This window comes from Gracilinanus agilis, chromosome 2, assembly GCF_016433145.1.
Source record: "Gracilinanus agilis isolate LMUSP501 chromosome 2, AgileGrace, whole genome shotgun sequence".
NCBI classification, from domain to species: Eukaryota; Metazoa; Chordata; class Mammalia; order Didelphimorphia; family Didelphidae; genus Gracilinanus; species Gracilinanus agilis.
In genome coordinates this window covers 409,069,351-409,091,111 of record NC_058131.1, presented here as the reverse complement: position 1 = coordinate 409,091,111, position 21,761 = coordinate 409,069,351, and the positions used below count along the sequence as shown (strand labels likewise).

Here is a 21,761-nt window from a genome sequence, read left to right as displayed (position 1 = left end):
GAGGAATTCCATGTGAACTGGAAAGACCTCCAGGAACTGATGCAGAGTGAAAGGAGCAGAGCCAGAAGAACATTGTACACAGAGACTGATATACTATGGTAAAATCGAATGTAATGGACTTCTGTACCAGCAGAAAGCAATGACATAGGACAGTTCTGTGGGATTTATGGTAAAGAATGCTACCCACATTCAGAGGAAGGACTGCAGGAGAGGAAACATATAAGAAAAACAACTGCTTGAACGCATGGGATGAGGTGGACATGATTGGGGATGTAGACTCGAAACTACCACACCAATGCAACTATCAACAATTTGGAAATAGGTCTTGATCAATGACACATGTTAAAACCAGTGGAAATGTGCATCAGCCATGAGTGGGGGGAGAGCGGGGGGTGAAGAGGAAAGTAGGAGCATGAATCAGGTAACCATGTTAAAAATGAATATTAATAAATGTTTAAAAAAAACTAAAAAAAAGAGCGATCATTGGTAACTTTAGAAAGAACAGTTTCAGTTCAATAGTGAGTTCAGAAGTATATGAGTTTAAATTATATAGAGTTAAGAAGAAGAGCGTGAGAGGAAAGGAAATAGAAAGGAAAAGAAAGGAAAGGTTATTGTAGATAACTTCAAATTTAGTCACAAAAGGTAGGAGATATGGAACAATGGGATAGAAAGATCAATTTAGTTTTCTAAGAATGGGGAAGGCTTCCTTTATCAACAGATGAACACTCTTCTGCAATTTATAATCTTAGTCAATAAACATTTATTAAGCACATACTGTGTGTCAGGCACTACATTAAGCACTGGGTAAAAGAAAGGCAAAAAACTCCCTTCTTTCATGGAGCTCACAGTCTAATGAGGGAGATTGTACAAACAAGCTATATACAGGATAAATTGGAAATAATCAACAAAGGGAAGGCACTATAATTGAGGGAGATTGGGAAAGGCTTCCTGTAGAAGGTAGAATTTCAGCTGGGATGCTAGCTAAAGGAAGCCAGGAAAGCCACAGAGCAGAGATGAGGAGGGAGAGCACTACAGGCATGGGGGACAGCTGGTGAAAATGCTTGGAACTAAGAGCTAAAGAATGTCTTGTTCCAGGAACAACACAAAAGCCATTGTTGCTGGGTTGCAGAATATATGAGGGATTGTAAGGAATAAGAAGATCAAAAAGGTTGTAAAATTGCACAAATAAAATCTATATCAGATTTCTTACTGTTTTGAAGTGGGGAAGGTGGAAGGGAGGGAGAGAATTTGGAACTCAAAATTCAAAAAAAAGAATGTTTAAAAAATTATAAATAATTTTTAAAAAGATTGGAAAGGTTTTGATGGGAGAGGGAGTAGAAGACAAAGGGCTTTGCATGGCAGAGAGTTTTGGTTTTTTTTAAACCCTTGTACTTTTCGGTGTATTGTCTCATAGGTGGAAGAGTGGTAAGGGTGGGCAATGGGGGTCAAGTGACTTGCCCAGGGTCACACAGCTGGGAAGTGGCTGAGGCCGGGTTTGAACCTAGGACCTCCTGTCTCTAGGCCTGACTCTCACTCCACTGAGCTACCCAGCTGCCCTGCCAGAGAGTTTTATATTTGATTCTAGAGGTAAGAGGGAACCACTGGACTTTGCTTAATAGGGGAGGTGACATAGTCAAATATGTGCTTTAGGGAGGTTATTCTGAGAGTTGAGTGAGGAGGGATGGACTGCAATTGAGTGAGACTTGTGAAAGAAGACTAACAACAAGGGGTTATTGCAATAGACCTGAGGTAGTGGTGGGGGCCTACCAAGATGGTAATAGTGTCATAAGAGAGGAGGAAATGTCTTTGAGAGTTGTTTCCAAGGAAAATCATCTTAAAGTTTTCTGCCCAGTTCCTTTTCCAGTCTGTGCTGTTTCAGTTCCCACACAGTAGAATGGGATAGAGACAAAACTTGAACCTAAATCCTGAATCCTGGTCATCTCTCTATGCCACAATACCAAAGTGCTTCACAGGGCAAGTCACACAGACACTAATGAAAGAGGGGAAATATTTCTTGCTTTTCAGGTAAGTAATACATGCGTGGTTCAGACTAGCAACAAGGAATTTAGTGATAAAATGTGTATGTGTACATACATATATGTGGCATAAAATGATATAATATATATATATAACATACACATAAATAAAGTGTCATACTTGTGCTAAATGCTAAAATGATGTAACATCTGAAATGTATTCTTTTTAAAGGTTTTTGCAGCTTCTACTACATATAAGCACTACTTTGTTATCATTTTGAACTTGATAATTCTTGATTGTAAGTAAGGTAAGAAGAATTGGGAATCAAATTCTATCTCCCCACATTTTCTTCTAGATGTTAGTTATACAGTCCCAGTTATTGCATAACAAATAAACAAAAGGTTTACATCTTAAGGTTATAAAATACATTAGTATACGTTAAAAAAGTCATTAAAGGGACATACCTTAAAAAATAAATGTAAGATGCCTTCTTCTCCTCCATAAATTAGTCCAGAAGCAACTACATAGGTCGCAAATTTTTTGTTCTATTGGATAAAATACAAAAAGTTATAATATTATAACCTAATATTCAGATTCAATAGTGCAAAAAATTGGTACTTTAGAAGGTGACACAGCTCTATTAAGATACAAACTATGAATTAAGGTAAAATAAAGTACATTAACAAAATGCTTAGAGAAAGGAAGACAGGAAAAAAGAGGGAAGAAGTTAATGATAATAATAACCTACATTTATATACTGTTTTATTAAAAAAGCATTTGGTTACAAGGTGTTTTGCACGTGCAATTTCATTTGATCCTGATAACAATCTTTATTTTTTTCCCCAATTAAAATTTTTTTTCAGTTACATATAGAAACAATTTTTGACAATTGTTTTCTGATATTTTACAATTCAGATTTTCACCCTCCCTACCCCACCCTGCTCCCAGGCACTGAATAGTCTGATATAGGCTATACCTGTACTTTCATGTAATATATATTTTCATATTGCTCATGTCATGATAGAAGACACATATCACAAATCTAATAGAAATCTCACAAAAGAAATAAAGTGGAAGAGGTTATGCTTTGATCTCTACTCAGACTCCAATAGTTCCTTTTTTGGCTGTGGAGAGCATTTTCATCACGACTCCCTTGTGGTTATCTTGGAGACTTGATTTGCTGATAATGGTTTAGTCTTTCACAGCTGATCATTGTATAATATTTGTGTTACTGTATAAATTGTTCTCCTGGTCGCTGCTCACTTTACTCTGCATCATTTCATTAAACCTTTCCAATTGTTTTTTTTAACTCACCCTATTCATTGTTTCTTGTGGCACAGTAGTATTCCATTGCAACCATATACCACAATTTGTTCATTCATTCCCCAAGCGATGAACAACCCCTCAGTTTCCATTTCTTTACTACCACAAAAATAGCTGTTAAAAATATTTTGGTAAAGGTAGATCCTTTTCCCTTATCTCCAATTTGTTTGGGATATAGACCCAGTAGTAGTATTGCTGAGTCAAAGGGTATGCAAAGTTTTGTGGCCCTTTAAGCCTGGTTACATATTACACTCCAAAATGGCTGTATCAGTTCACAGTTCCACCAAAAGTGTATTAGTGTCCCAATTTTCTCACATCCCCTCTAATATTTATTGTTTTCCCTTTTGGTCTAGCCAATCTGATAGATATAAGGCGGAATCTCAGAGTTGTTTTAATTTGCATTTCTATAATCAAGAGTGATTTGGTGCATTTTTTCATATAACTATGTATAGTTTTAATTTCTTCCTCTGAGAACTGCCTGTTCATATCCTTTGACCATTTTTCATTTGTATTGTTATAAACTTGACTCAGTTTTCTCTGTATTTGAGAAATGAGACCACTGTCAGAGAAGCTTGCTATAATTTTCCCCCAAAATTTGATGTTTTCCTTTTAATCTTGGTTGCATTCATTTTGCTTGTGCAAAATCTTTTTAATCAAAATTATCCATTTCATTTTTTGTAACGTTCTCTATTGTCTATGTATTGTTTGGTCATAAATACTTCCCTTATTCATAAGTCTGACAGGTAAACTTTCCATGTTCCGCTAATTTGATTATGGTGTTACCCTTTATTTCTAGATCAAGTATACATTTTGACTTTATCCTGGTATGAGATGTTGATCCATGCCTTAGTCTCTGCCAGTTTTCTCAGTTTTCTCAAAAAACTTTCCAGTTTTCTCAGAAGTTTTTTCAAATAGTGAGTTCTTTCCCCCAAATCTTGGATCTTTGGGTTTATTGAACACAAAGTTGCTAATGGATATCAACTGCCATGTGTTGATTAGTCAATCTATTCCATTGACCCACCACTCTTTTTCTTAGCCAGTATCAGATTGTTTTTATGATTAACATTTTATAGTATAGTTTGAGGTATGGCCAGGCTTCCTTCCTTCATATTTTTTTTTTATGAATTCCCTTGATATTCTTGGTCTTTTGTGTTTCCAGGTGAACTTTGTTATTATTTCTTCTACAATCATTGTCAGGAACATTTAATAAACAGTAATTATTGGCATAGTTGTGAATTGAAAGAGTCCATCCAATTCTAGTGGTGCCTAACTTACTTAGTACTTCTAAGTACTAGTTTAGGCATTGTGGGAATCTGGTTTAAGCACTTCCAAGCCAACCTGCTACAGTGCAACATAGAACTGAATTTATTACTATGGATTTAACAAAATATAAAAATATATTTTAAGTAGTATTCATTTACTTATTTTTTTAAAACCCTTACCTTTTGTCTTGGAATCAATACTATCTACTGGTTCCGAGGCAGAAGAGTGGTAAGGGCTAGGCAATGGGGGTTAAGTGACTTGTCCAGGGTCACACAGAAAGTGTCTGAGGCCAGATTTAAACCCAGGACCTCCCATCTCTGGGCCTGACTCTCAATCCACTGAACCACCTAGCTGCCCTCTAATTATTTTTTAAACCCTTACCTTCTGTGTTAGAATCAGTATTAAATATATATACCAATAATATTGGTAAACCAATATTAAATATTGGTTCTAGGACAGAATTGCAGGAAGGGTTAGGCAATTGGGGTTCAGTAACTTGTCCAGGGCCACACAGCTAAGAAGTGTCTGAGTTTACATTTGAACCCAGAGCATTTGAACCAGGTCTGCCTTCTCTCCCTTCTACCTACCCTGTCCCACTTTCCCACACTGAGAAAGTGAGAAAAACAAAACCCATTGCAAATATGTATAGTAAAACAAGTTCCTATATTGGTAATGTTTAAAAAAAAGTTTTAATTTTCATTTTAAATTCATCATTTATCTAGAGGTGGAGAGTGAAGGGTTTCAGTAATGACAAATCATGAGGGTATTAAAGATGTATTCAAAAGCTGATGCCAATGAGCAAAGTGTTCATGGATCAGACTTATCTGTGTATATATATGTATATATATTTTCCCCCCCTTTTAAAAGCCTTACATTCCATCTTGGAATCAATACTGTGTATTGGTTCCAAGGCAGAAGAATGGTAAGGACGTAAGGACTAGGCAATGGGGGTTAAGTGACTTGCCCAGGGTCACATAGCTGGGAAGTGTCTGAAGCCAGATTTGAACCTAGGACCTCCTGTCTCTAGGCCTGGCTCTCAATCCACAGAGCTACCCAGCTGCCCCCTCTGGATATATTTCTAATATTTCACATGGTTGAAAAATAGTAAATCTTTTTATTGCATTGGGGTAAAAATTTGTTGGGCTTAGAAATTGTACTTTCAAAGAAATGAAGCTGCAGCTGGCAGACAGGCTGAAAAGGTCTTTTTGAATCTCTAAGGCCTACCTTTACAATCTGAATAAATTTTGACCAGGGTTCCAGGAAGAGGAAGGTTTGACTTAAGTCAGGAAGGATTTACAAATAAGCTTCTTCCTTGCCACCTGGCTGAACTATTGTTTTACCATCTGTTTCATTATCTTTGTAACTGGATTTGTAATATTATGTAAAAACTTCTGGTGTTTCCTTTGTTTGAAGGATACCCTGAAACTCCCAAAGATGTGAAAGATAAAATAACCTGGTCAGAAACAAGCTCTCTTTCTCTCTCTCAGACTTGTCTCCCAAACACCACACTGCATCTTTCTCTGTGTCTCTTGTCTCTTATTTTCTCTATGTGTTTCCATCCCCAGTCTTAAACCCCTTTCCCAATCGTTTTCCCAGTCTTTGGCTTCCCTCCTTGGTGATTAGAATCCATGCAGGATTTTTGGAGGGGCTGAACCTCTTTGGATAGAATGTTTCATCATGAATCCTTTGGCATTGTGGTTGATCATTGTGTGGATCAGCATTCTTAAGTCTTTCAAAGTTGCTTGTCTTTATAATTTTGTTGTAACTATAAATTGTTCTCCTAAATTCTACCCATTTCACTTTGCATCAGTTCATACAAGTCTTCCTAGATATTTCTGAAACTCCATCATTTCTTACAGCATAATATTATATCATATTCACATACCTTAATTTATTCAGCCATTCTCTAACTGATGGACTTTCCTTCAGTTTTCAATTCTTTGTCACAATGAAAAGAGTGTAATAAATATTTCTGGAAATTTAGGTCCTTTTTGAAGAATCAATTTGTTTATAATTTCCAAAATTTCATTAATTATTCAGGAGACTCCATGTCTTGCATCTTCCCATGACTTTTTAAAAAAAAGGTTTTTTAATGACCAATCATTCATTCTTTATTCACAGCTCAATCATGTCTATCAAGTGGAAAAGAAACCATCTCATGATATATCAAAGAAGATTATTAAAGTATAAGATTCCATGAAGATAAAGATAGACCTTCTTAGGGGGCAGCTGGGTATCTCAGTGGATTGAGAGTCAGACCTAGAGACAAGAGGTCCTGGGTTCAAATTTGGCTTCAGATGCTTCTCAACTGTATGACCCTGGGCAAGTCACTTAACCTCCATTGCCTAGCCCTTATCGCTCTCTTCTACCTTGGAACCAATATATAGTATTGATTCTAAGACAGAAGGTAAGGGTTTAAAAAAAAAGATTTCCCCTTTTTAAACTTTGGATCTCCCTTAGTATCCAGCCCTGTGCTTTGCACAGAGCAGACACTTAATAAATATTGGTTTAATTGAATTGAAATGGATATTTCCCATATTTAGTGAGAAAAAAGGAAATTCAAATCTTTTGCCATAGCCAGATGGCAAGTTCAAGATCCATGTGTAAGGGAACCAGGTCTGTTTCTGGCTTGGATGAATTTCAAGTGATTCTCTGGTGATTTTATTCAGGTCTTCTGCCTCTTTGTCCCTTTCTCTCTCAGCAACTGAGTATCAAGCAATCTCATCCTATTTCCATGATCCTTCCCCTCCTCTCAAGATCTGGGAGGGTAAGTTAGATACTTATAATGGATATGGAATTGTCTCCAGGAAATGGACAGAAGAGGGTGGGAACAAAGCAGCTTTGAGTCTTTGGCCTGTTTCAGGCTTGCATTCATGCCTTCTTCAGAGGAAATGTGACTGAGTTTGGGGAGAACTGAGGGAGAGGGAGACAGGAAAATGGAGCCAGTGAAATTAGCTCCCTGTACCTCTTATTGAGGTGTGGGCACATCAGTGGAGAACTAAATGGGAAATGAGATCAAGAGACTCTGAGGCTAGATGAATGTGAGCCTGACAGCATTATCTTTCCCAGTTCATTTTGGAGGACAGAAATGGGTTTATGTTGGAAAGAGAGAGTCCAGGGCTTTTGATTCCAGCTTATCTGCAAACACTAGGTCACCTAACATCAGGGCTCGTCTGTACCCCTAGAAGGAAGGGACTAAATGCTGCTCAAGGGAGGCAACCTGGGCCTCATTAATCCTGGCTGCTGTTGGACAAGTGTAAGAGTTTAAATTTAGGTTTTATGCTAAATATGAGAGTTATAAAGTAATATTATAGTCATTGATTTAAAAATATTAGAGCTTAGGGGGCAGCTGGGTAGCTCAGTGGAGTGAGAGTCAGGCCTAGAAACAGGAGGTCCTAGGTTCAAACCCAGCCTCAGCCACTTCCTAGCTGTGTGACCCTGGGCAAGTCACTTGACCCCCATTGCCCACCCTTACCAATCTTCCACCTATGAGACAATACACCGAAGTACAAGGGTTTAAAAAAATATATATTAGAGCTTAAGTCAAAATGCCTTTTAGCAGCTTTATTTACAAAGAGGTGGAAAGAATGAAAGTGTAAATGTAGATAAAGAGACAGATTCCTAACAAGCCTACCAGCTCTTCTCTGGGTGAAGTCTGGCTCAGCCCAGGCAGGGGCTTCCCCAAGACTCTGTCTCCATGTGGATTTCCTGGTAATCTTCAGCCAGAAGTTCTGGTGGTATCTTCAGCCAGGGTTCCAACAATACAGCCTCCTCCATAGCCAAGGTAGGAATCTCAGCCAGCAAGTCAATACAGGATCCAGGGAAAAGTCTTCTTCAAGCCAGGAAAGGAATCTCTAGAACCAGTCTCTCCAAATACCAGGAAGGGAAATGAATGCTAGATCATTCTGGTCTCTTCTTTTATGCTTCTTTTATCATGTCACTTCCTGTGAATTCCCGTCACTCCCCCTTCTTCACAAAAACCAATGGCAGTCTTTCAATTTGCCTATCACTGCCCAAGGAGGAGGGGCAGTGGCCTTTGGAGGTGTCAGCTTACTCTAGTTAAGTGACTTGTGAACTCTCATACTTAATGGTAAGTAGGGGTGCTTTGAGTTCTTGATTTGATTAGTTAAAAATAAACAAGGGGAGAGTTAATCCTGTCATCACACAAGTAGTGCCACCACCACTCCAACATTGACATGAGTGCCAGTGGTGATGAAAAGGATGGCCAGGAAGAGGACCTGTCAAGAAGTCATGCTGACCAGGTAAAAGTCCCCTTTGGAGATTGTCTTGCTTGTCCTTTGTGAAAAGTAGAAGGCAGCAAGGCCCAGGGGCCATGGAGCAGAGAGCATGGAGAAGACAGTGAGGCCAAGATGGTCCCAGAGTGGTAGGTAAGGAAAACATCTTTACTCTCACTGGTACTGGAAGAATCACTCTTATCATTATCTTCTTCCTCAACTGTCATGCAGTGCCTGTCCATTCACTGCATGACTCTTGTTTTTTCTTCTCATAAGGTGACCACAAGTGGTCAACTCAACATCCTGTGGATCTTCTTCTCTTTCTCCTGATATTGTAAAAATACCAACAGTACAAATGAACTGTCTTCCAGGTTCTTCTCCTTCTTCCTACCTAGTCTTCATTTCTTTAGGTAGATCATTACCCATCTTCTACTTCCTAAAGGTGTTTGTTGGGGTTTGGTAAAGTCATTCAAATAAGTAATTCAAATCAGCTATGACTTTTGATCACATCTGTACAAATATAGTGACTACAAGAATGAAGCATCCCTCTATAATGAAGTTTTTAACTAAAGAGAAGAAATTCTGCCATTAGATACTATAACCTATCTGTGCTAAATGGTTATATATTTAATAGGTAGTTGTTATTCTTTTGATGTGTGTGTGTGTGTGTATGTGTATGTGTTTGTATGTGTGTGAAGTCACTGTAACTTTTAAATAAGCTCTCTGCTTGCTGGTTAAAGTTCCTTTTTTCCTGCTATCTGAATTCCTAAATTCTCTGAGAAGCCATTTCAAAGTTCACTAAAGTAACAGTTGCCATCTCCAAGGTTATTCCCTAAGATAGTAGTGAGAAATTGTACTGAGCAGGCTGTCTGTCCTGAAATAACAATTGACTCCCAACATTTCTGAATGTGTGCCAAAGGATAGGTAGCCTAATAATACAACTATTTATCTCCCATAGTTAGAGGCAGAAAAACAGTTAACAAATAAGGGATAGAGAGGATCATTGGCAATAAGGCGGACAATTTAATTACATGAAATTGAAAAGATTTTGCACAAAATTAAAATTGTTAGAATTAGAAGAGAAACAATTAAGTGGGGAAAAAATCTTTACCAGTAAATTTCTCTGATAAAAATCTTAAATCCAAATTATGCCCAAAGGGCTTTAAAAGAATGCATACCTTTTGATCCAGCAATACCACTACTAGGTCTATATCCCAAAAAGATTAAAAAAAAATAGGAAAGGACTTATTTATACAAAAATATTTATAGCTGCTCTTTTTGTGATGGCAAAGAATTGGAAACTAAAAGGAAGTCCCTCAATTGGGGAAAGGCTGAACAAATTGTGGTATATGATGGTAATGGAATGCTATCATGCTATAAGGAATGATGAATAGGATGATTTCAGAAAGAAATGGAAAGACCCACATGAATTGGTACACAGTGAAATAAACAGAACCAGGATAACTTTATACACAATTACTGAAATATTGTGTTTTTTGCTACTTTTCTACTAAACAGCAATACAATGAGGGACATATGAAAAAGAATGCCATCCACATTTAGAGAAAGAGCTGTTGGAATAGAAATGCCAATGAAAACATGATTTTTCATTTGTTTATTTGGGTAAATGATTGGAAGTTTTAGTTTTATAGGATTATTCTCTTACAAATATGAATAATATGGAAATATGTTTTGAGTGATTTTATATATACATAACCCAGTAGAATTGTTTGTCAGCTCTGGGTGGGGGAGTAAAAAGGAGAGGGAGACAACATGAATCATGTAACTTTGGAAAACTGTGTAAATTTGTTATTGGAATAAAATGAAGGTAAAAAAAATGTTTAAATCTGATATATATATAGATATATACAGATATATACAGATATATCTATGTCTATCTATCTATCTATATGATATATATGATATATAATTGATACAAATATATAAGAACAAGAATCATTCCCTAAAAGATATACAAAGGATATTGGCAAGCAGCTTTCAAAAAAAAGAAATTAATACAATTAACAATCATAGAAAAATACTCCAAATTGTTAATAATAAAATAAATGCAAATAAAAACACTTTTTGAGGTTCTATTTCATGTCCAACAGATTGGCAAGGATGAAAAGAAAGGAAAATTACAATTGTTTATGAGATATAAGAAGAAAGGAACACTAATGCAATACTTTATTTATTTTTAAGAAAACCTTATCTATCATCTTAGAATGAATACTATTTATTGGTTCTAAGGCAGAAGAGTGGTAAGGGCTAGGTAATGTGGGTCAAGTGACTTGCCCAGGATCATACAGTTAGGAAGTGTCTGAGGTCATATTTGAACACAGGACCACCCATCTCTAGGCCTGGCTCTCAATCCAGTGAGCCGCCCAGCAGCCCCCTAACTAATACAGCATTAAAAAATTAAATAAATAAGTAAATCCATTCATTCATTTATTTATTTAATTAGTTTAGAAGATTTTTCAATGGCTACATGATTCATGCTCTTTCCCTCTCCTCCTCCCTTCTCCCCACCTCCTGGAGCCAACAAGCAATTCCACTGGGTTTTAAATGTATCATGGTTCAAAACCTATTGCTATATTATTAATATTTGTAATAGAGTGATCATTTGTGTTACTGAAAATTTTGGGGTCTTGAACTACATTTCCCATGAGCCCACTGGCTTCTTGTCATTACACACTGATGTAGACAGGGGGATAAAATAGAGGGGCTAGCATTCCTAGCCCTCCTTCCTTCCTATGGTGGCATGGTGGAGCAGGGAATGGCAGGCTGTTTGAATAGCCTAAGCTAGCATGTCACATGGCTTTATTTTCTAGAGATAACTAATAAATCTTACAAAACCATAATATTTTTAAAGTTATTATATATTAATTTTATTTTTTACACATTTAAAGGAGGCTTAAAAGCTGACAGAAGAAAATCGTTCCTTAAAAATTAGATTTGGGAGAATAGAAGCTAATGACTTCACAGGCCATCAAGAAACAATAAAACAAAATCAAAAGAATGAAAAAAGAGAAGAAAATGTGACATATTTCACTGAAAAAACAACAGACCTGGAAAATAGACCCAGGAGCACCAATTTAAGAATTATTGGACTACCTGAAAGCCATGATCAAAAAAACAAAAAATCCTAGACATCGTAATACATATCCTAGATATTCTTGAACAAGAGAATAAAATAGAAATTGAAAGAATCCAAAGACCAGAAAGAAATCCTCAAATGACAACTTCCAGGAATATAATAGCTAAATTCAAGGGGCTCCCCCACCATAAGCCAAGGAGAAACTACTGCAAGTAGCCAGAAAGAAACAATTCAAATACCATGAAACCACAATCAGGATCACATAGGTCTTAGCAGCTTCCACATTAAAGGATCAGAAGGCATGAAAATATGATATTCTGGAAGGTAAATGATCTAGGTTTACAATCCAGAGTCACCTATCCAGCAAAAAAAAAATTCTTTCAGAGGAAAAAATAGTCATTCAATAAAATAAAAGATTTCCAAACATTTCTGTAGAAAAGACTAGCTCCAAACAGAAAATCTGAAGTACAAACACAAGTCCCAAGAGAAGCCTAAAAAGGTAAATAAGAAAGAGAACATTTCAGGGATTCAATAAGGTCAAACTGTATGTATTCTTACATGGAAAGAGGATGTTGTAATTCTTTAAAATTCTTTTTAGCAGTAGATCAGTTAGAAGGAGTAAACTTAGATAGAGGGTGTGGAAATAAGCTGATTAGGATGATATGATATGCAAAAATAAAAATCAAGGGGTGAAAAAGAAGATTGCACTGAGAGAAAAATGAAGGGAGAGATGGAATGGGGTAAATTATCTAACCTAAAGAGGCATGAAAAACTATTATACTGGAGAGGAGGATGAGGGTGGTGATGGGCAATGCTTAAACTTTACTCTTATCATAACTGACTCAGACAGCAAATAACAACCATACTCATTGGGGTATAGCATCCTATTTTACCCTAAAGAGAATTAAGAGGAGATAAGACAAGGAAAGGGGAATAGTACTAGGACAGAGGGAGAATGGAGGGGGGTAAAAAGCAAAACACTAGTGAGGAGGAAGAGAGTGAAAGGAAAGAGTATCAAAAGGAGAAAATAAGATGGAGGGGAATGCTCAATTGGTAATCATAACTGTGAATGTGAATGGCATGAACTCACCCATAAAATGGAAACAGATAGTAGAGTGGATTAAAAACCAGGATCCTACTATATGTTGTTTACAAGAAACACATTTGATGCAGGGTGACACACACAGAGTAAAGGTAAGGGGCTGAAGCAGAATTTATTGTGCTCAATCTAAAGTAAAAAAAGTAGGAGTAGCAATCATGATCTCAGACAAAGATAAAGCAAAATTAGATGTGATTAAAAGCAATAAGGAAGGAAATTACAACTTATTTTAAAAGGTCTCATAAACAATGAAGTATTATCAATACTAAACATATATGCACCAAATGGTGCATAGCTTCTAAATTTTTAAATGAACTTCAGGAAGAAATAGACAGTAAAACTATACTAATCGGGGGAACCTCAACTTCCCCTTTTCAGATCTAAATAAATCAAACTGAAAAATAAACAAGAAGTAAAGGAATGAAATCTTAGAAAAGGAAAACAATTCTGAAAAAATTAAGGACTCTGATCAATATGACAATCAATCATGATTTTAGAAAATTGATAATGAAGAATGCTTTTTTTCCACCTTTTGGCAGAAGGGTGATGGACGAGAAGTACAGAAGGTGACATACATTTTCAGTTGCATACAGTCAGTATATATTTTTATTTGACTAAATTTAATTGGTAGAAGAGAGAGCTTTTTTTTTTGGGTGGGGAGAAAGAGAAGAAGAGATAGTAATGCATATCTCCCTCAAAAAGAGTGTTAAGTAATCTTTTTAAAAAATACATAAAAGAAAGTAGAAGGAAAACTCAGAAGGAGACACAGAAGGGGGCAGTGTTGGTACTACCACACTAAATTTACTATATACTTTAAAAAACAAACTGTGCAAAATGTAAAAGTTAAAAATGTCAAAGGCCGATATTATGAGGGAAAATAATAATTTAATTAAAGCCATGTTAAAAATTATATATGGGGGGCAGCTGGGTAGCTCAGTGGAGTGAGAGTCAGGCCTAGAGACAGGAGGTCCTAGGTTCAAACCCGGCCTCAGCCACTTCCCAGCTGTGTGACCCTGGGCAAGTCACTTGACCCCCATTGCCCACCCTTACCAATCTTCCACCTATGGGACAATGCACCGAAGTACAAGGGTTTAAAAAAAAAATTATATATGACCACGCCTGACTATTTTTAAAAATGCTGCCCATCCGACTCTCCACCCATTTTCCTTAGTCTCGTACGCCAGAGAGAGCGAGCCTCAGCCCCACCCCTAAATTTAAGTCAAGCTCTATATTGGTTCCCGTTGTCTGATGTAATCATGTCAGAAACTGGAAACCCATTGGATCACAGAAGATATAGTCCCAAAAGTCCCACATGTCCACAGGAAATTAAATGGGACCTCCCTGAATTCCAAGCAACACAATAATAAAAATTCATTGTTTCACATACAGTTCTCTTCTTCTTTGTTCACATTTGGTGATATTTATAAAGTTAAAATAAACAATAATAATATAACATAATAATCACAATAATAATAAAACATTATATCTATAGGTAAAACATATTGATCTTGAAGTTGGGATAATAAGATGATACAACTTAAGGATCATAGGAATCCCAGGATAAAAAAAGTCAAAAACCTTACATACCATAAAGCAAGAAATAATGAAAAAAATTCCTAGAATTTCTGAACACAAAAAAATAAAATGTTGATAGAAAAACCTGCAGATTGACTCCAGAAAACAAACAGTCCTGTGTTACAAACATTCCAATGACAAACAATAAATTCTGTAAAGTTACCAGGAGAAATAGATGTTGCTCCTATCCTCGAGGGTGTGATATGGATGAGGAGCCAGCAAAGAAGACTAAGGAGGAGCAGAAGACAGGAGGGAGGAAAACCAGTAATATCATGGAAAACTTAGAAGGACAGAATATCCAAGAGGAAAGATAGTCAATAGTGGTCAAATGCAATATAGATCAAGAAGGATGAAGACTGAGAGAAGACTGTAAGATTTAGCAATTAAGAGATCACTGCAAACTCTTGATATGATTCTATGATTTCTTGAGTGTCTAGAGAACTGTCTTTCATTGGATAATACTGGTTCATTTTCTTTCATGTTATAATAGTTGTTTAGAGTGCTCTACTTTCTTTCTGAGGTGTTATTCATTATTCCTTGTTTGCTAGTTTATCTGCTTATAGTAGGTTTTAATTAAAGCTCTCTCTGGATTTTTCATCTTTCATAGTTTCTTTTCTCTTGCATTCCCCTTTCACTTGCCTCTTGATTCTCTTTATTTTTTGATCCTATGACAAAAGATTCTGGCTCAGGCTTCTTATAGCCACTGTACTAGGAAAAGCACTTCCCCAGTCTCTTTCTTAAATTTCCAGATATTATTTCTGGAAACTTGAAGGTCATACTACCTGCTAAAGTTTATAAAAATCAAGGAAGAGGAATACAACTTCGGCTTTAACTTTGACTCTCTGACCTCCTGGTGTTGATATCTGGCTCACTGACTTTGTATACAGTGTAAGAATAAGGAGAATAAAATGTTAAAAAATAAATATGTTAAAAAACAGCAATTTACAAGCCTTTAAATCTCAATGGCTATCCCAATATGAAATTATGTTGTTAGGCAATGAGAACATAACCTTGAAACGTTGCAAAGAGCTTAACCCAGCCACCATGATCCCAAATCTGCCAATGAAAGGAGAACCAGTGCACAGCTGCAAAGACATTTTAGAACTAATGCAAAAGACTAGGGAGGATCTGACAGACACTCCCCTAGAAATCGCAGGCCTAAACATGTACACAGATGGTTCTTCATACATGTTTAAAGGGGAATGATACATGGGAGCAGGTGTTGTAACTCAAACAGATACACTATGGTATGCATCCTTGCCATAAACTATGAGTGCACAAGGGACAGAAATCTTAAGTCTAACAATAGCTCTTCAAATTGGGAAAGGCAAACAAATAAACATTTTCACAGATTGCAGATATGCTTTTACAGTCCTACATGCCACTGGATAAATCTGGAAACATAGGGGATTCATAACATCTGGAGGAAAACAAATTGCATACGGGGACATCATTCTGCAACTTCTAGAAGCAGTAAAACTACCCAAAGTAGCAGCAGTCATGCCCTGCTAGGGCCACACTCTTGGGGAAGATAGCACATCATTAGGGAACCATAGGGCAGACATAACAGCAAAGTATGGAGCTAGATTTGGACCTATCCGTGTTCTGAATTTCACCCTTGTGGAAGAGGACAACTTAAAACAAGCCTATAGCCCAAACAAAGTTTAGGACTGGAAGAAAAACCTAGGGGCCAAACTAGTAAATGGCATATGGTTCTCTGAGTTAGGCAAACCCATCTTGCCCAAGCTCTATACTACCCAGTTTACAATGCCATTCATGAAAAAGGGCATTATGGCACCCAGGCATTAATTGATTCAGTACGATGTTTCTGGTTAGCACCTGGAATCTCCCCCATGCCATAAGAGTTTGCCAAAAATGCAATTCAATAAGGGAGTTTGTATAAAAAAAGGTCTCGGAGGGGCAGCTGGGTAGCTCAGCGGAGTGAGAGTCAGGCCTAGAGACAGGAGGTCCTAGGTTCAAACCCGGCTTCAGCCACTTCCCAGCTGTGTGACCCTGGGCAAGTCACTTGATCCCCATTGCCCTTACCAATCTTCCATCTATAAGACAATACAACGAAGTACAAGGGTTTAAAAAAAAAAAAAAGGTCTCGGAGGCCGACCTTTGGCATACACTCCATTTGAATGCTTGAAAATAGATTATATATGCATGCCCAAAGATAAAGGATTCAAATACGCACTTGTCATAATTGACTGGTTGACAAGGTGGCCAGAGGTTTTCCCTGCCAAAAAGAACAATGCAGCATTCATGATAAAATCCCTACTGAAAGAAATAATTCCTAGATTTGGCATACCCAATAGTATTGGCTCAGACACAGGGAGTCATTTTACTCATGCAATACTCCAAGAAGTCTACAAGAATCTAGAAATAAAAGGGAATTATCACTCCATTTATCACCCGGAAAGCGCTGGGAAGGTGGAAAAATTCAATAGAGAAATAAAGACACTTTTTGGCAAAGTCTGTACAGAAACTCATCTAAAGTGGAAAAATGCTTTGCCAATAGTGTTATGGTATCTGAGAAGCAAACCTAGTGGGGACTTACATCTTTCCCCATTTGAAATTCTATATGGCTGACCTGTTTGACAAGGAAGAGCTCACAAAACCCCATATGTCTCAATGCTGGGTGTAGATTATGAACTGCATAAATATATATCCAGGCCCTGCAACAAAGACTCACAGAACTCCATAAACTTGGTTTGATTTAACTCAGAGTTCCCCTTGATTATGATTTGCATAATTTAAAACCAGGAGACAAAATGTACATAAGAATCTTCATGAGAAAATCAGTAAGAGACCCCAAATGGTTAGGACCCTATCAAATTTTGCTCACTATCCCTACAAGTATAAAAGTAGAAGGAAAAGATTCATGGTTCCACGTGACCCATGTGAAACCCGAAAAGAAACATACAAATGCAGAACACCCAGAAACAGTTTAAGATAGACAAATTACAGAAAGTGCTGAGGACTGAGAATTGAAATTCAAAATCATTACAAAACATCTGAAAATGCATATAATATATAAACACATACAACTGATTTTCATCACTGACAAAGCATCACAATCCACACTGTTCCTGTATCTGGACCAGAGAGCCAGTCCGACAACATGTATGATGACAGACAACATGTGATGGAGAAACAGAGAAGGAGAAAAGGATCAAGAGAAGAAAAGAAAATTGAGAAAATCACTAAGAAGAAAGATGAAAGGAAAGAGTACTTGAAAAAGACATTGTGAAAAAACTTTTGAACTTTGAACTTTGCAAAAAAAAAATGGATAATTGCACAAAGAAGAGGACAGAAGGAAACAATTTATGTAAGACTGGTGTGGCGATAACACAAAAACACAAATTAACCTCACACGTTAGGGATAATGCAACCACTGTACATAGCATCAAGATACAAGAGAAATCTACAGGCAACTTGAAGAAAATTGACAACTTTGAAAACAAGGACTGAGTATTTTGCATGCACAGTACATAAAAAGGATACAAAACAAAACACAAAACTGATATCTAGTCAAGACCTCACATAAATAAGCAAGTGTCTGAAGATTGTGAAAATATAAAATGTATATGTCTATAATGTAAATAGTTGCAAGTTCCATAAGATTTTAACCACATAAGAAGATCAAGTGATTTTCTTGTCTGGTTAACAATGATATGCAGAACTAATGCTTGTACAAATGTATAATAGTGTAAATAATGTAAATTTTATATATACCTGTTATGTAGGTTTGAAAAGTAGAGTAGAATTGTAAATAATAGTCCCTAACCATTTAGATACTATATTATACTAACAATTTAACAGATAATTTGTACATTAGACATAGGGAAAGTGTAGAAAGGACTAGGGAAGTTCAAAAATTTTTACCGAGCTAGTGCAGGGAAAGCATAAGAATAAAATATATAAGTGCTGTTGGATAGATAACTAAGAATACTAACATATTAAAATAGATTCTCAATATAAAAATTAACATTGCATTTAAAACATAGGTTAAACATAATTTGATAATAGCTAAGAATAATAAGATAATTGTATTGCATTACTTGATAGACATTAAAAGTAGAAACAAGTTAAAATTCTGTTAAAATCAAAGATGTGTTAAATAATAACTTAGAAGAGTTTAAGGATAAGAAAATTGTTTGACTGTAAACTTAGACATTGTGATCAATGGAAAATTTTTAGTGTTACAAAATTGTTTTGTACCCTGTAAATATTGTTATATAAATTGCAACCTTCATCCCCTTACTAACCTCTCCAAACCCCGTCTTAGAATAGGAATAGATAGATAATTAGTATAGTTTGACAAGATAAGGATTTATTATTTTGGAGGGAGGGGGAACATAAGATAAGAATAGGAAATAGTGATGCATGAATTAAGTGGGACTTTTGGAAAAAGTCCCACCACACAAAACCGGGATACTCTAAGGATGGGGGATGGGACCAAAAGAGCCAGAAGAAGGCCGTTGGTTACATTTGGTGACAGTTGAGACAAGAGGGAATGTGGGGTAATTGTCCGGAGGAAGGGGAAGGAGAGGGGGAACTTCCAGTGGAGGACTGAGAGAGGGAGGAGGAGAACATCTCAGCTTGAATCTGGTCCTGAGGGCTTCCTGAGGATCTTTCTTTGGACATCGAAACCCCAATTCCCTGGTCAAAGGCATCCCATTGTTTCTCATCCAGCAAGACTTCAATCATTGAGACAGCTAAGTTTTGGGATTCCATTTTGGGAGTGATCTCTTAGGCTCCATTCCCCATTATCCAACCTTGCTGAGAGACCCTTTCTGGTCTAATTTACAATTATAGGAAAGGATAGAAATAGAAATAGAAACAGAAGGAGAAGGGACAAGGGGGGAGATGCTTAGGAGTGGGAACCCCAAAGGTTCCCACCTGAGTGACAGACCCCATAGAAATAGAGAAGAGGGTACCCCAAAATCCCTCTGCCTTTCACCCCTTTCCCCAATCCCTGAATTGTGATTAATAAAAGCCATTCATTAGTTAGATAGCATTCCAGAGTGCCTGAGAGACGAGGGGGAGGGGAATCACATCTTGGTCTAGCTGCCTCCATCTTGGAGCCAGACCACCACTGTGAAGTTGACTGACCTCAGGGGAGGCTTGTGTGAACCCCACCCTCATTCAGAATCAGATTGGGGTCCCCCCATACCTCCTCTTATAGGGAAGCCTTTCCCCTAACTCCTATGGGGAAGCACGACCATCCAGATCACCCAGTTTCGGGGTGACACCCCCACAAAGTCTACAGCAGTGTATATTCAGCAGGAGGGGAAAGCTAGAAAGGAGTCTCACCTCATAGATTCTCTCCTTTCTATCATAATGTTGGTGTCTGGTTCTCTTTATTCTTACAATAGTCAAGTCTGTAGTCAGAGTGTAATAAGAACTCATAGTACTATCTCTAAGTCATTGACTCAATGATTGACAATAGTTAATCACTTAACCTTGTGATAATTTTTATCTTGATTACCACAGCTTCCATTCATTCACAGATCTCCAAGTTCAGTTCACAGGGTGGTTTTAGTTCCATTTTGTAATATATTGGTTTATGAGAACCCAATGCTGATTCATCTTTAGAGGAAAAGGAACGGCCCAAATTGAATTTCTAGTCCTCTTTCTCTCAGGCCTGATGCTCATTTCCTCTAGTGGCTCTGATTATTGCATGCATCTTTTGTCCTAGAGAAGCCTTCCACTACTTCAGTTACTTTTCCTTTCTGTGGGCAGAATCAACCCTTGTTATCTTTTGTGGGGCAGACATGGGACCAACTGAGGCTGTGTCACTGACATCAGAGTTCCCTATACACAGATTGAGTCACAAGTTTGTGACTTGGGTGTGACAGGTATGAAGGTAGCTAAAGTTAGGGTTGCAATATGGGAACTCAGAGTATTTAAGTTGTCTTATATTAATTGGTATTTTTTTTTTCAGTTAGATAGGTGAAGGTGAATGGCAAACATCAAGACCAGAAGACAGATCCACAAGGATCTCACAGATTGGAGGGAGGATAAATAGAAATCTAGTATTTAGGGAAACCCAATCTCTGGCCCTCCTTTCTCTCCTTGTGTTGAACGTTGTAATAAACCTATATACTTTTTATAAAAATCAACAGCAGTCAGCCTTAGTTTGCATAGTCATGCATCTGACTTCTGCAAATAGTATTCTGTCTTTTCCCTTTTTCATTCCCCCCTCCCCTGTGCAGAGTAAAACTCATTTTAACAAAATTTGTTTTATCCTCTGTGCACCAATATGCTTACCTTGCTTCCTTGCTATATATTTATTCTATAGTCTAACCCCAAAATAATAAACAGATACTCTTACTAAGCTATACCTATTTTAACTTCTCTATTCAAGAGACTTGAACAAAAGTTCAAGGGAAAGGGAAGGGAAAGGGTTTTGGAGAAGAATTTTTTTTAATTTTTATTTATTTAAAAAAATTTTTATTTTGAATTATTTTCCCATAGTTACAATGTTTCATGTTCTCTCCCTCTCCCCCAAACCCCTCATCCCCCCTTAGCTGACATACAATTCCATGGAGTTTTACATGTATCGTTGATTAAGACCTAATTCCATATTATTGATAGTTGGACTAGAGTTAACGTTTAGTGTTTACATCCCCAATAATATCCCCATCAGCCCATGTGTTCAAGCAGTTGTTTTTCTTCTGTGTTTGGAGAAGAATTTTTTACATAATATTTCCCCCCTAAATTACATGAAAAAAATAATTTTTTAACATTCATTTTTGTGTGTATGTTTTAGCCAAATTCTCATCCACCCTTCCTCCCTGAGATGGCAATTTGATATTGATTTTACATATGTAACATATCTTTCCATATTGGTCATTTTGTGAATGAGAACTCAACAAAAAAAAGTGAAGAAATAAAGTGGAATATAGTATGTCTTAGTCTGCATTCAGACTCTATCAATTCTTTCTTTGGAGGTGGATGTCATTTTTTCATCATGAATCTTTGTGAATTGTCTTGGATCATTGTATTGCTAAAGATAACTAAATCATTCATAAATGTTCATCATATAATATTGCTGTTACTACATACAATGCTCTCCTGTTACTGCTCACTTCACTTTGCATCAGTTCTTGTAGGCTTTTCTAAAATCACTCTTCTTCTCACTTCTTATTAGCACAGTAGTATTCCACTGCAATCATATACCACA

At 36.9% G+C, this 21,761-nt stretch overlaps 1 protein-coding gene across 1 annotated transcript in view; it reads right to left on the bottom strand.

The window, feature by feature from the left end:
• Positions 1-21,761, bottom strand: part of AK7 (adenylate kinase 7) — a 159,687-nt gene that overhangs the window by 75,060 nt on the left and 62,866 nt on the right. Inside the window, exon 6 of the mRNA XM_044661875.1 lies at positions 2,442-2,522. Within this exon, the coding sequence (XP_044517810.1) occupies positions 2,442-2,522 (81 nt within the window). The remainder of the gene's footprint in view (positions 1-2,441; positions 2,523-21,761) is intronic.